The following is a 15,358-nucleotide window of genomic DNA, read 5'->3' as shown; positions in this document are numbered from 1 at the left end:
CAAGTGCACATGGACATTATAAAAAAATAGAGCACATATTGGGTCACAAGAAAAGTCTCCCCAAATTCAAGAAGAATGAAATCATATCAAGAATCTTTCAGACCACAATGACATAATCCTATATAATCCTATATAATAAAAGCTTAAAATGCATATTGTCCCCTCGACCAGGAGTTCAACTGGGAGTTCGACTGCTCACTATGACGTGCGCTGTCCACCAGGGGGCGGTGCAGAACAAGGCACTGGCAACAGGCGGCAGTGTAGGTGCTGCTAGCCCCAGTGGACTTCTGGTAGAGCAGAGCCACAACTGCCAGGACCACAAGGGCCGCCTGGACTCACCATGGGTTCATGCAGGAGCTGGACTGCCAAGGCCAGCGGGGGGAGAGTGTGCTGCCCGCCTGGCTTCCCTGTGGCACTGCTAAATGGCCCAGAGGCCCACGCTGCACCCCAGCCCATGGCGTCTGACTGCACTTACCACATCTCCATTTGGGGACTCAGTTGCCATAACTCAGGTGGAGGGGGGCACATGGGGCCTGGGGTCCAGGTGCTGCCCAGAGGTCAGCTGGTACTTACCCTTCCACATAAGATGCTGCTTCAATTGCTGTCTAGGCCTGGGGACTGCACTTATGCATGAATTTCATCACCAGGCCTCTAGTATTAGAAATAAATTACAATAAAAACAATCCAAAAAAATTCAAACACTAGGAAGCTGAATAGCATGCTATTAAACAATTATTGTATTACCAAAGAGAACAAAGAAGAAATTAAAAGCATCCTGGAAACTGATGATTGAAGAAGTTATTAAAAAGCTTTCAGCAAAACAAAAACCCGGTGCCAGATGGCTTCATAGGGGAGTTTTACCAAACATTCAAGGAAGAACTAAAACCTATCCTCCTCAGACTATTGCAAAAAAAATTCAAGAGGAAAGAATACTTCCCAGCTCCTTCTGTAAAGCCAGCATCACCCTAATATCAAAGCCAGATAGACAACACAATGAAAGAGAATTAGAGACCAATATCCCTCATGAACATAGATGCCAAAATCCTCAACAAAATTCTAGCAAATCAAATCCAGAAAGATCATACACCATGACCAACTAGGATTTATCTCGGGAATGCACGATGGTACAATATCTGCAAATCAATAAATGTGATACATCATATAAACAAATTGAGAGATAAAAATCACAGTCATATCAATTGATGCAGAAAAAGCATTTGACAAAATCCAACACCCTTCTTGATAAAAACACTCTGAGTTGGGAATAGAAGGATCATGCCTCAATGTAATAAAAGCTATATATGATAAATACACAGCAAACATCATACTCAATGGGCAAAAAACTAAAACCATTTCCCATAAAGCATGAACAAGACATGGATGCCCACTCTCACCACTCCTGCTCCACATAGTACTGGAAGTATTAGCCATTGCAATTGGACAAGAAGAAGAAATGAAAGGTATCCAAATTTGAAAAAAGATGAAAAACTGTCCTTATTCACAGATGACATGATACTTTACATAGAAAACCCTAAAGACTCCAATAAAAAATTATTAGACTTAATAAATGAATTCAGCTTTGTAAGCAGAGAAATTAATGCCAAGAAATCTATGGCATTAATATACACCAATAGTGAACTTACAGAAAGAATGACTAAAAAAGCAATCCCATTTACCATTGCACCAAAAAAATTAATATATCTAGGAATAAACTTAACTAAGGAGATAAAAGACCTATATGTGGAAAACTACAGGACACTGAAAAAAAAAGAGATAGAGGAAGACATAAACAGATGGAAGAACATACCAGGTTCATGGATTGGTAGGATCAACATCATTAAAATGTCCATACTACCCAAAGCAATCTATAGTTTCAATGCATTCCCCATTAAAAAAGCAATGGCATATTTCACCTTCCTAGAATGAACTCTCCAAAAATTCATCTGGAATAAAAAAAGACCCCAAATAGCTGCAGCAATCCTAAGAAAGAAGAACAAAGTAGGAGGGATCTCAATACCAGATATCTAGCTGTATTACAAAGTCACTGTTCTCAAAACAGCCTGGTACTTGCACAAGAACAGACATATAGACCAATGGAATAGAATATACCCTGTTTTCCCGAAAATAAGACAGTGTCTTATATTAATTTTTGCTCCCAAAGATGTAGTAGGTCATTTTCAGGGGATGTCTTATTTTCCATGAAGAATAGTACGGTACACATTTGTTGTTAAATGAAAATAAAGGAAATTTATTACCTGTAGTACAGTAGTTGTCAACACAAACCAGACAAACTGTGAATCCTACAGTATCAAGAATTTACTCATTTATTCAATGACAATCATGTCATCATCTTCTGGAACATCATCATAACAATCCAATTTCTGAATTTCCTGGTGAATTTCTTGTGACTCCATTTCTTTCAGAATCAGTGGACCAGATCTCTCATGTTTAGCAATAGCATTCTGAGACAAAGCCTAGGGGGGCCTTATTTTCAGGGAGATGCCTTATATTTCACTCAGAAGGAAACCTGTAAGTAGGTCTTATTTTCAGAGGATGTCTTATTTTCAGGGAAACACGGTAGAACCCAGAAATCAACCCAAATCACTATGCCCAATTAATATTTGACAAAGAAGGCATGAATATACAATGGAGTCAAGACAGTCTCTTCAATAAATGGTGTTGATAAAATTGGACAGATAATGCAAAAAAAATGAAACTAGACCACCAAATTAACACCATACACAAAAAATAAACTCAAAATGGATAAATGACTTAAAGGAAACCAAAACAATACTAGCGGAATCCACAGGCAGCAAAATTTCAGACACATGGTGAAGCAATATCTTTTAAACCCTTTTTACCAATAATGGTTTAATCTCCAACATTTACAGGGAACTCATACAGCTTAACAACAGGAAGATAAACAACCCAATAAAAAAAAATGGGCAATGGACCTAAATAGATACTTTTAGAAAGAAGACAGAGGGAAGGCCAACAGACATGAAAACATGCTCAAAGTCACTATTTACCGGAGAGATGTAAGTCAAAATGATAATGTGGTACCATCTCACACCTGTCAGAATGGCTATCATCAACAAATCAACAAATGACAAGTGTTGGTGAGGATTCAGAGAAAAAGGAACCCTCATTCACTGCTGGTGGGGATGCAGACTGGTGAAGCCACTGTGGAGAACAGTATGATGTTTCCTCAAAGAAACTAAAAATGGAACTCCCATTTGACCCAGTGATCCCACTTCTAGGAATATATCCCAAGAAACTAGAAACACCAATCAGAAAGGATATATGCACCTCTATGTTCATAGCAACACAATTCACCATAGCTAAGATTTGGAAACAGCCTAAGTGCCCATCAGCAGATGAGTGGATTAGAAAACTATGGTACATCTACACAATGGGATACTATGCTGCTGTAAAAAAGAAGGAACTCTTACCATTTGCAACACCATTGATGGATCTGGAGACCATTATGTTAAGTGAAATAAACCAGTCAGAATAAGATAAATATCACATGATCTCACTCATTTGTGGAATATAATGAACAACATAAACTGATGAGCAAAAACAGATCCAGTGACAGAGAACCATTGATCAGACCATCAAACTTCAGAGGAAAGGTGGGGGAGGTTGGGGGTAAGGAGAGAGATCAATCAAAGGACTTGTAGGCATGCATATAAGCCTAATCAATGGACACAGACAAGGGGGGGAGGATTAAGGGCATGAGTGGTGGTTTGGGAGGCAATGGGGAGATAAGGACATATATATAATACCTTAATCAATAAAGAAATTAAATAAAAAGTAAAAGCCAAATGTCACCAGAGAGTCATCGGCCAAGCTGGAGTGGGGAAAGGAGTATGGACGTGAGATCCAAGGAAGGAAGGATGCCACCTAGCTGGAAGGAATCCAGAAACTACAATATAATAGCTTCTGGTTTTGTTCTAAAAGGGTGAAGAATGTGAATTTCAGGCAAAGGACACAAGTAAAGTTTTTAATAGACCAAAGCATAGTAAATCTTTTAAGTGCTATTTGACCAAAAATCTATTCTAATCAGTCATCGTCAGACTCAAAAGTGGCTAGAAGCACTCCACAGACAGGCGTCAGGGGAAAGATTTATATAGAGAACTAGGGGCCCGGTGCACAAAATTCATGCAGGGGGCTAGGTTCCTCAGCCTGACCTGCACTTTCTCTAATCTGGAAGTCCTCAAGAGATGTCCTACTGTCAGCACAGGCCTGCTCCCTGTGGTTCTCTGCTCTCTGTGGACCTGCTTGCTGACGCCACTGCAGGCCCTGGTGTCTACTCTTTGTGGGGGCCCTACAGGGGATTGCTTGCTCTTTGCTGCCATGGCCAGAGGTAAGCAGGGCCCTGCTGTCTGCTCGCTCACTGCAGGAGACGTTCTCACCCGCCCCTGGCCATTTGCACGCGTGCTGGCTTGGAGCATCTGAGTCCTGGGTATGTTCCCACCCTGCCCCAGGCTGCTCTGTGCCTGCGTGCATAGGCCCAGAGTGGCCAGGGGGGGTGTTTCAGGACCCCAGCCGCTCCCTGCCTATGCACAGGCATACCGGCTCAGAGCAGCCTGGCTCCTGAGGACACCTGTCTCCGGGATGCAGGATGCTTGGTGCAGGCACGCATGCACATAAGCAGCCACCCCACCCTCGCCGATTTGCACCTGTGTATGCAAATTAATCCTCCATCTTTGTTGGGCTAACTTGCATAGTCACTCCTGATTGGCTGGTGAGTGTTGCGGTGGTATGGTCAGCTTGCATATTTCTCTTTTAATAGTGTAGATAATGCAGAAGCAAAGAAAGGACATTATTTGACTGGCTATAGCTTAAAGCCTAATTGGTTGTCCTTCGAGGTTTGGTTTTTAACTTTGAGGCATTTATAAGCTTAGATTTTGGTTTGCTTATGTAGGCCATCATGGCATTGGAGCCACATCAGTCTTAGGGCCTCCTTGTTTAATTAATTTCACAAGTTACAGAGCTGGGAAAATGCAGGGCATGTTTGAGTTTGAACTCAGAATAGGGTAAGGAGGGGAAACTGGGGGAGTTAACACTAGAATTTGCAAGTCAGATCCTGTCCCTCCTCTGCTTATGACTTCTCATCTCATCTAGAGAAAAAGCCAGTCCCTACAAAGTAGCCTACAAGCTGTTATGGCATATGTTTCCCTCTCCCAGTTTTACCACTGTCCTCCTTGCTCCCTCTTCTCTACCCGGGCCAGTCTTCGGTGGTTCCTTTCTCAGGCTAAGAGCTCCACCTCAAGGAGTTCGTTTCCTTTCTGCTCAGGGCTCTCTTCTCCCATATGGCTGCACTTTCAGATCACCTTCATCAGAAAGGCCTGTCCTGACTTCTCTATGTGAACTCCCCTCCCCATTCCTGCTGCTCCACATTCTGCTTGCTTTGCTTTATTCTTCACAGAACTTAGGAAGTGGGTATATGGGTTTACTAACATTCTGTGGATGTTTGCTTGTGAATCATTGCCTGTTTTCAACCATTGGAGTGTGTATTCTCTGAGGTGAGGATTTACTGCTGCGACCCCAGGACCCCAGGACCTGTGCCTGACACATATCTCATACCCAAATACTTATTAGAAACACACACACACACACCACTCACACACACACACACACACACTCACACACACGAAAAAACAAGGACAGAGTGTGAGGAAGGGAATGAGTTTAAATATAGGTCCTGCAGGCTTTTGCATTCCAGGATGAGGAATAACATTTTAATTCATTAGTGGGTGGGTAGCCAATGCAGACTTTGAATGGAAGAATAAGAGCAAAACATTTAGTTTAGAAGATTCATTTGGTGATGATGTTTAAAATGGATTTTTAAAAGAAAAATTCACATGAAAGGAGAGAAGAAGAGAGGGGAGAGGGAGGACGAGGGAGAAAGAAAATGGAAGGGAGAGAAAAGAAAAAAGAGAGGGAGGAAGAAAGGAAGGGAGGGAGGAAAAGAAAGCCTGGACAGTGTGGGTCAGTGGTTGAGCATTGACTTATGAACCAGGAGGTCGCCTTTCATTCCTGGGTTACAGGCTCAATCCCCAGAAGGTGCCATGCAGGAGGCAACCAATTGATGATTTTCTCTAATCATTAGTGTTTCTATCTCTCCCTCTCCCTTCCTCTCTGAAATCAATAAAAAGATTTTTTAAAACTTTTAAAAAATATATTTTATTGATTTTTTTACAGAGAGGAAGAGGGATAGAGAGTTAGAAACATTGATGAGAGAGAGAAACATCCATCAGCTGCCTCCTGCAAACCCCCCACTGGGGATGTGCCTGTAACCAAGGTACATGCCCTTGACTGGAATCAAACCTGGGACCTTCAGTCCACAGGCCGATGCTCTATCCACTGAGCCAAACCGGTTTCGGCATCAATAAAAATATATTTTTAAAAAAGGAGAATTAACATCTACTCTTCCCCTCCTGCCACCCCCACTTTGCTTCCAATAGCCAGCCTTATGTATACACTTTAAAACAGACAAAACAAGAAGCCTTTTCATTTTGAAATCATTTACTCTTGAGAAACTGCTAAAATAATTGCTTACATTGCTAAAAGCAAATTCCTTTCCTATGCTTTTCTCCCTATTGCCCCAATGATAGTATTGGAGTAAATACTAGATACATTACCACAGTCCATTGTGAAATCCAGGAAAGCGACCTTGGATTAATTCTGATACAGGTCTTCGCTGGATTTCACCAGACTTTATATGCACTTCTGTGCATGTATGTGTGTGTATAGTTCTATGAAATTTTATTATATGTATACAGGTGTGCTTTTTTAATAGTTCTGCATCTGACTTTGAAGGCTTTGCAGTGTTAGTGTATATCTAAACCCACTTGAATGCTGCTCTTCAGGTTCTTGGCCTCCCACATTTCCATATGAATAAACTGAATGGCCTGCTGTTTTTTGCTTTTATTCCTCTGCCTCGGTATTTCTTGTAGCCTTTCCCTTCTACACCAAAGATGCTTTTAAAATTTTGCTTAACAAATACTGACAATTCATATTACTTACTAGCTCTTAATTTTTTATTTTTAAAACATTTACGTTACTATTTTTTCCTGTTGGTCATTTGTCTATTTAACCATTCATATCTTGTCTGACAGTAAACTATTTGTACAAGATTCTTATTAGAGTTCTAAAGTTTTTTTTTTCTATTTGCCTACTCTGTACTACTAATTAGAAATATATTTCTAGTAAATAATTTAACAGTAATTTCAGAATTGGGTAGGATAGTGTGTGGGAAGGAGACTCACTTAATTCTTTCAAGTTGTACTGTCAATAATAAAAATAGATTAAAGAGAAGGAGAAAAATGAAAGTAAAACCCAAACACCCCACAATCACACTTTTAGTAGTTTTAGATATTCTGCTAACTGTACTATTTTACTAAAATCCCGCCTTATTTGTTTTTACATATACTGGGACATATTTGTCTTTTAGTTAGATTTTCTAAAACAATGTGGTCAAGTTAAATTTGATTTCTGCAACTATGCTCTGTATGTGCCATATATTTGATTTCTGCAACTATGCTCTGTATGTGCCATATATGTGTTTACATATGTGTTCTATGTGACACATACTTATATATTTCTAATGTTTAAGGTGATAATTGATTATCTTCAATAGGATACTAGATTAACATGAGGCCTATGTGTGGCAGCTGAAGAAAACCCAAGTTGTGTGTGAACATACGTGACTCATCTCTTACAGGTTCTGAGTTCCGTCCGCACGGAATGGGATCCACTGGATGTTTGTTTTGGCACCAAACAGACCTACCAGGTGCTGACCGTGGAGCGCTCCCTCAGTGCCGACAAAGAGCCCATGGCTGACAGCTGCATCTATGAATGTGTTCGGAACAAAATCCAGTGCGTCTCCGTCACCAGAATACCACTAAGGTCCAAGGCCATTAGCTGCTGCAGGAATGTTACTGAGGACAAACTGATTCTGGGCTGTGAAGATTCCTCAGTGATTCTTTATGACACTCACCGTAGAGTGACTCTCTTAGCCCAGGCTGAACTTTTGCCTTCATTAATGAGCTGCCACCCGGGTGGCACCATTCTGCTAGTTGGCAGCATCCAAGGAGAGCTGCAAATTTTTGATATGGCTCTCTCCCCTATTAACATCCAGCTCCTGGCCGAAGACCGCTCACCCAAGGAGACACTGCAGTTCAGTATGTTTTTCAGTGTTTCCAGCAGTCTCGTCCAAATGCAGTGGGTAGCTCCACAGGTGGTTTCTCAAAAGCCCGAAAGTGAGGACATCTGTGACCTCCTCTTCCTCAAGTTCAACAGAGGACCTATGGGTGTTCTTTTATTTAAACTTGGTAAGTCAGCGGAGTTGGTAAGTCAATTAAAGTGTTTACGATGGTGAGATTATAAGTAAGACAATAAAACTATTCTTGGAATGTATTTTCTATTTGTCATCCCATAAATATGCTTGCCTTTCATACATTTCATATACTTTCCTTAACGCTTTGTGGATGATTTTCTAAATGCCAGGAAACATTCTTTAATATCACTGATATTAAAGAATTCGGAAATTACACTAAGTATTCATTGTGATGAATAAAGCCTGAAATTTCACATTTGACACTTTCCAAAATAAACTGTCCACCAAAAAAAAAAATATTTAAAATATAGGTATGTGATTATTTTGTTTAGCATTTTAAAATGTTTATGGATTGATTTTGGAGAGAGGGGAAGAGAGAAGACATTGACATCGATTTGTGGTTCCACTTGATGCATTCCTAGGTTGTCTCTCGTATATGCCCTGACCCGGGACTGAACCTCAACCTTGGTATGTCATGACAATGCTCTAAGCAACTGAGCTACCTGGCGAATATTTTAAAAGCACTTAATATGTCCATTAATAAATTCTTTGTAGGACTGTAATACTTTATTTTTTAAAAATATTTTAGATTATAGGTATCTATTACCAGATTGGAATTGTAAAATAAGTGTTTTGAAAGAAAGGAAAGCAAATGTTTAATTAGCTTTTGGTAAAGATATTTGTGTAACTTTTTTGTTACCCTTTAGCTTAAAAATTCAAAAGGATTTCACAATGTTATGAAATGTGTGTATTCATTCAGCCCATTTCATTCAGGAAATGTTAAAACAAAATTTTATCCTATATAATAAAAGGGTAATATGCAAATTAATGAACAGCAGAATGGCTGGTCGCTATGACACGCACTGACCACCAGGGGTCAGACGCTCAATGCAGGAGCTACCCCTGGTGGTCAGTGCGCTCTCACAGGGGGAGCACCGCTCAGCCAGAAGCTAGGCTAACAGCTGGCAAGCACAGTGGCCCACCTTTGCTGCAGCACTAAGAATGTCAGTTGGACATCCAGACATCCTCCGAGGGCTCCTGACAAAAGGGCATCCTGGAAAAGGGTGCCGGCTGGGCGGTAGGGCGCTCCCCCACCTACGGCCCCCCAGTACATGAATGTCGTGCACCAGGCCTCTACTTGCAATATATTTGCCTTTTGTGGTTTTCCATTACCAGCTCTCCCCTGAAATATATTCTTTAGGTAGTTTTATATAATTTAAAATTCTTGAGAGATCTTTGCTTAGGTTTGAAAAAACAGACTTTAATTAATGCACATTATTACTACTTGAAAACTTTAAAAAGTGAATACATTTTAAACCCCCTGACAGGATTTGGCTCTGGTATAAAGTTAAGTTTTAAAAGACATTATAATAATGTTTATTAAGTATTCCTCAGTTTACTTTGTTTTTGTATGGATCTATTTGCCTCTGAAGTTGAACACATGAAATAAATCTAGTGAAAATGACCTCATTAACCTGAAAGATACAGATATAATGTGAGGGTTATGTTTTTCTTCTCTCGCATTATAAAAATGCAACTACATCTATTCATAATGTTAATATTGTCCAAGAAAAAAATGTTTGTAATTTCACTTATTATGAGATAATCCAGTTCGACTTTGCCCCACTGCATTTTTAACAGTTGTATGTCTCCATATACAACACTCATTAAAGTAGATGTTAGATGTTTTGCGTGCCTGTTAAAACACACACACACACACACACACACACACACACACACACACACTATAAATTACCCAGTTACCTGTCAAACAGAAGGCTGTCTGCCCACATATACCTAGCTCTTCTTCAGCCCTCCCTTGTGGGCCTACTAACAACAGCTTTGCAAAAAGCACAGCTTTCTCTTCCTATCTCTAGCACATTTGCCTTCTTACTAAAGTAAACAGGCTCTCAGTGTAGGGATTTAGAGGGCTCCCTGCTAATTGCCAGCTTGTAAACTTAATTGGACTGTCTCCCTGGGCACTGTTCCTAAATCAATTAGGCAATGAGTTGGCTGTCACCTCTTTTTCCCAAGAAGGGCTCTTGGAAGAGAGTTAGCCAATAGAAGTCAAGCATTCGAATGAAAAGGTGATAGATAACTTCTGCAACTGACATTTATCATTTATATTTTATTTTCAATATGACTGTTACATTTTATAGAATGGGGAAAATTTACAGTCTTACAGGCTCTTTAAAGGATCTAATTATGGAGCTTCCCGGGATTTAAAAAACGTGTTATAAGATTAATGTTTTATTACCGATTACTTTTTTCCCTAGGAAGAGTAGATTCCTTGAAACAGTAGATTCTAACTAGCAGATTTTTTTAAAAAAGAAAACTCTGTTTATATGACAGATTTTTCTTAGGCTCTGCTACTAAATACATCCAAAAATTTTGGTATACTTCTTGAATTAACACAGTGCTGATTCTGGGCATCCATGTGGAATTTTCATGTATAATTCAAGTTACTGCATATATAAACAGGTATTTACATGTGCGGTTTCTCTACTGGGGAGCATTTATGAGTGTGGGTTTTTTTTTCATATGCTTGTTATGCAAGCCTTTGGAAAATTTGACATGAAAGGTGTAGCTTACAATTTAAGAAGCTGAGATAGATCATAGTTTAAAATAGAATGCTGTCATATATAAACGTGGCCCTGCCTGGTGCCAGCATGCTAAGACTTTTGGAGTTTGACAGAATAGGTAAGTTAGTGTTGAAGGAAAACTGTTCCAAGGATAAAGCTTCCATTCTAAATCCTTATAATCATCAATCAAATCATTGGGGATTTAAAGGCCATCACGGCTGTTATTAGAAGAACTCAAAGAACATGTCTTTTTCAGGAGGGAGCTAGAAGTGTCATCTTGCATAGAGAAGCCGCGAAGTGTACTCTTTTATGCAAGGAAACATGTACCGTATTTTTCAGACCATAAGACGCACTTTTTTCCCCCCAGAAGTGGGGGGGGAAAGTCCCTGCGTCTTATGGTCCAAATATAGCCTACACATATACTTTTTAAAAAAAAGTTTTTTTACTTGCCCGGCTCTTTGTGGTCTGTGTGTGCTTGCCCGGCTCTAAAATGGTTCTAAATGCTGCTGTTTACTTTACAGGGTTGATTACATGTGTTTATGACTGTGATGTTGGGTTTTAATGCACATAAAATATTTTAGGACACTATTTGTTTCAGAATCTTTTTTTCTTCATTTCCCTTCTCTAAAAACTGGTGCGTCTTATGGTCCGGAGTGTCTTATAGTCCGAAAAATACGGTAATTAGAATTTCTTTACCTGACAGTCAGTCACGATCCCATATTTCCACATATACAGACTAGGATTAATTTTTTTTAAAGGGGTTCCTAATTATACTACTGAAATATATTAAAGCTTTTCCATTCTTATCAATGCCCTTTCCAACCTTCGCTGCTCTCTTTAGACTCGCGGAGAATTTCACATTTTAATTGGCTCTGCATTAAGATTATCTGCTCCTCACCACCCACCCAACTCAACTAACCAACCACTTATCTACAATTGCATAAATCTTACTTTCTCAATTCAAGGGAGCAGGAGCTCCTAGACCAGTTCCACCACTACTTCCACTCTGGATCCCACAACTTTCCCTTTGACATCTTTATTTGTGACCCTCTCCAGGTCCCCACAAATCTGGCTACATCAGCAGATACAGGCCAAACCATACCATGAAACAAACACATCCCTTCCTTAAAATAGTTTCTCCCCTGTTAATCAAATAAATGTTCACCTCCCTCTCATTGTCAACTCACTGAAATATTAGTGAACACTGACTTTCTCTGCTTCACTTCCTATTCTCTGCTCACAGCACCAAATTCTGCCTTCTGTCCTTCGTATTCTCCTGGAGCTGTGCTTGGAAAGGTCACCAGGGATGTCCTCATTGACACATGTATTTATTTTATTTACTTGATGATTTCTCAGCATTTGATGGTTGATGACTACTTCCTCCATCATTAAACTCTTATCATACTTGCCTTCTATGATTCCAGAGGCAATATTTCATGTTTTATGGCCTTCATCTGTCTATTATGAAAATGTTGAGGCTCTCAAAGGTTCTATTTTTTTTATTTTTTATTTTTTATTTTTTTATTTTTTGCTCTCCTCCCATTTTATACAGATTAACACATTAAGTGTCCAGCCTGTTTTATCTTCTGGATGGAAAGTATAGTATCAGTCACCGGTGACTGATATGGCGCTTAACGTGTTAAGAGTTTATTTTTAATATCCCATCTCTGAGTTCAGCCCCGACCACATCTGACTCCACATCCACAAATTCACCTATCTTTACAGATACCTCCCCTTGGATGCACACAAATGCTCCAGACTCATTGTGGGCAGATATGAATTCATCATCTTTCTCCCCAAACATACTTCTCCTGTATTCTCCATATTGGTGGGTGGTACAGTTATTCAGATGGAGTGTCAAGTCAGAAGTCATTCTGGAATCCTCTCACCCTTAATGCCATATCAAATTAGTGACCAAATGTCATCAATTCTGCCTTCTAAATGCTGTCCAAAGATATCTTCCATTCAACCTGCTGTCATTACCTTAATCTAGTTGTTTCCTATTTTCCCATGATCAAACAGTGTCCATTTGTCTATAATTTTCTGGCTACCAATCTTCCCATCCCCTTCACCCCAAATGAATCTAACAGTATAGATTTGGGTCAAGGATTCTCCAGCCTCACATCCTTCAGGGACTGATAAGCCCTGGTGGGCCTCTCAGGCTTCATCTCTCCAGCTGGGCTGCTCCGGTGTCGCTCCCCAATCCCAGCGTGTGCTCTCACATTCCCTCCTTCCCGCAGCGGTGTCGATAGTATTCCATCTACCTGGGGTGCCCCCGCAGTGTTCTCATGGAACCTACAAAGTTGGGAAACATTAACTGTTCAAGTGATGCTAACTTCTTCCCTCTTGTAGGACTTTGAAAATCACAGGCAATATGTTGTATGTGTTTGTGCATGTGTATGTGGCTGTCACTCTCAAAAACAAATAGTATGACTTTTAGAACTTGTTTAATCTGTAGAAATCTTCAATTTGGTGTACATCACTGTAAATTTTCCTTTACTGGGTAGTAGTCCATTATATAGATAAATCGCAATTTGTGTAGCTTTTCACATGTTGGTGGACATTTGGATTGTTTTTCTATTTAAGCTAATATGGCTAAAAATGCCATGTACTTTCATGTGCAGTTCTTTGTGTGGACATACATTTTAATTTCTCTTGCGAAAAAACCTAGGGATAGAATGCTTGGGCCATATGCTAAGTGTATGTTAAACTTAAGAAGAAACTGTTTTGGAATTCCAGTTGCTCTACATCCTCAGTCACACTTGGCATTTGTGGTCTTTTTAATTTTAGCCATTCTAGTGGATGCGTAGTGATGTCAGTTTATATTTCCCTGATAAAATGTTGGAGTTGAGCATCTTTTTGTGTGCTTATTTGGCACATATCTTCTCTGATATCTTCAAATCTCCTGCCCATGTTTAATTGGATTTTTTATTACTGAATTATAAGGCTTTTTGATGATCTTACAAATCCTTTTGTAAGATACTAGTATTGTGAATATTTTCTTTCAGTGTAGTGTATTTTTCATTTTCTTAACTGCATGTTTCAGGTAGAAGTTTTTACATTAAATGAAATCCAATTCTTAAATTTCTATGTTTTATGGCTTGTGTTTTTTGTGTCCCATCTAAGGAATCTTTGTCTAACCCTATTTTCTTCTAGAAGTTTCATGGTTTTAGTTCTTACAGTTAGGTTTATGGTCTATTTCAACTAAATTTTCTGCATATGGTATGAGGTATGGGTTAAAATTATTTTCTAATATGAATATTCACTTGTTATAATACCAATAGTTGGAAAGATTCATCTTCATTGAATTACCTTGACTGCGCGCGTGTGTGTGTGTGTGTGTGTGTGTGTGTGTGTGTATGAATAAACTCTTTTCTACTGATCTATATGTCTGTATATAACTGAGTATCACACTATCTCAATTATTATAGTGTCTTGAAATCAGGTTCTGTTATCCTCCAACTTTGTTCTTTTTTAAAAATATTTTTTTATTGATTTCAGAGAGGAAGAGAGAGGGAGAGAGAGAAGCATCAATGATGAGAGAGATCAGTGATTGGCTGTTTCCTGCACACCCCCTCCTAGGGATGGAGCCCACAACCTGGGACCCTTCAGTCCAAAGGCCAACATGCCAAACCTGCTAGGGCGAGTTTTGTTTTTTTTTCACAATTATTTGGCTACTCTTGGTCTTTGGGTTTCTTTCTATACAAATTTTGAAACTGACTTGTCAGTTTCTGCAGAAAGACCTCATAGATTCTGATTGGGGTTATGTTCAATCTATAGATCAAATTAGGGTAGAAGAACAATTTAATAATATTGAGTCTCAAAACACAGGATCTCTCTCCATTTATTTAGGTCTTAAATTTCTTTCAGCAGTGTTTTATAATTTTAAGTGTAAAGACCTTGTACATATTTTGTTCATGTTTTTGGATGCTATTATAAATAGTATTTTTAATTACAGTTTTTAATTGTTTCCTGGTATTATACGGAAATAAAACTTAAAATATATTCTACAATCCTGTTAAATTCATTTCCTAGTAGTGATTTTCTTATTGATTCCTTAGTATTTTTTACATAAATGACTCTGATAGCTGCAATTGAAAACAGTTTTACATCTTCTTATCCAACCTCTATGCCTTACTATGCTAGCTAGGACCTCCACTGTAATATTAAATTGAAGTGGCAAGAGAGGACATCCTTACTTTGTTTCCGATCTTTGTTGGAAAGCATTTAATCTTTCGCTATAACTATGAAGTCATTAGGTTGAAGAAGTTCCCTTCCACTACCTGTCTCCTGAGATGTATTATCTTGAGTGGATGCTCAATTTTTTCAAGTGCTTTTTCTACATCTATTGAAATGATTGTATGTTTTGTTTGGTCATATGGTGAATTACAATGATTAGTTTTCAGAAGTTTTGGTAACCTGTGTTTGT

The 15,358-nt window shown here is 39.1% G+C and overlaps 1 protein-coding gene across 5 annotated transcripts in view; it reads left to right on the top strand.

The window, feature by feature from the left end:
• Nucleotides 1–15,358, top strand: part of LOC118717424 (WD repeat containing planar cell polarity effector) — a 217,435-nt gene that overhangs the window by 102,936 nt on the left and 99,141 nt on the right. For all 5 annotated transcript variants that reach the window (XM_045580802.1, XM_045580801.1, XM_036435487.2 and 2 more), the window contains exon 10: nt 7,733–8,342. In XM_045580802.1, coding sequence (XP_045436758.1) covers nt 7,733–8,342 — 610 coding nt within the window. The remainder of the gene's footprint in view (nt 1–7,732; nt 8,343–15,358) is intronic.

Source organism: Pipistrellus kuhlii, unplaced genomic scaffold, assembly GCF_014108245.1.
Source record: "Pipistrellus kuhlii isolate mPipKuh1 unplaced genomic scaffold, mPipKuh1.p scaffold_m20_p_13, whole genome shotgun sequence".
NCBI lineage: Eukaryota > Metazoa > Chordata > Mammalia > Chiroptera > Vespertilionidae > Pipistrellus > Pipistrellus kuhlii.
The sequence above is the reverse complement of the archived record's forward strand: the minus strand, read 5'-3'. Positions and strand labels throughout refer to the sequence as shown.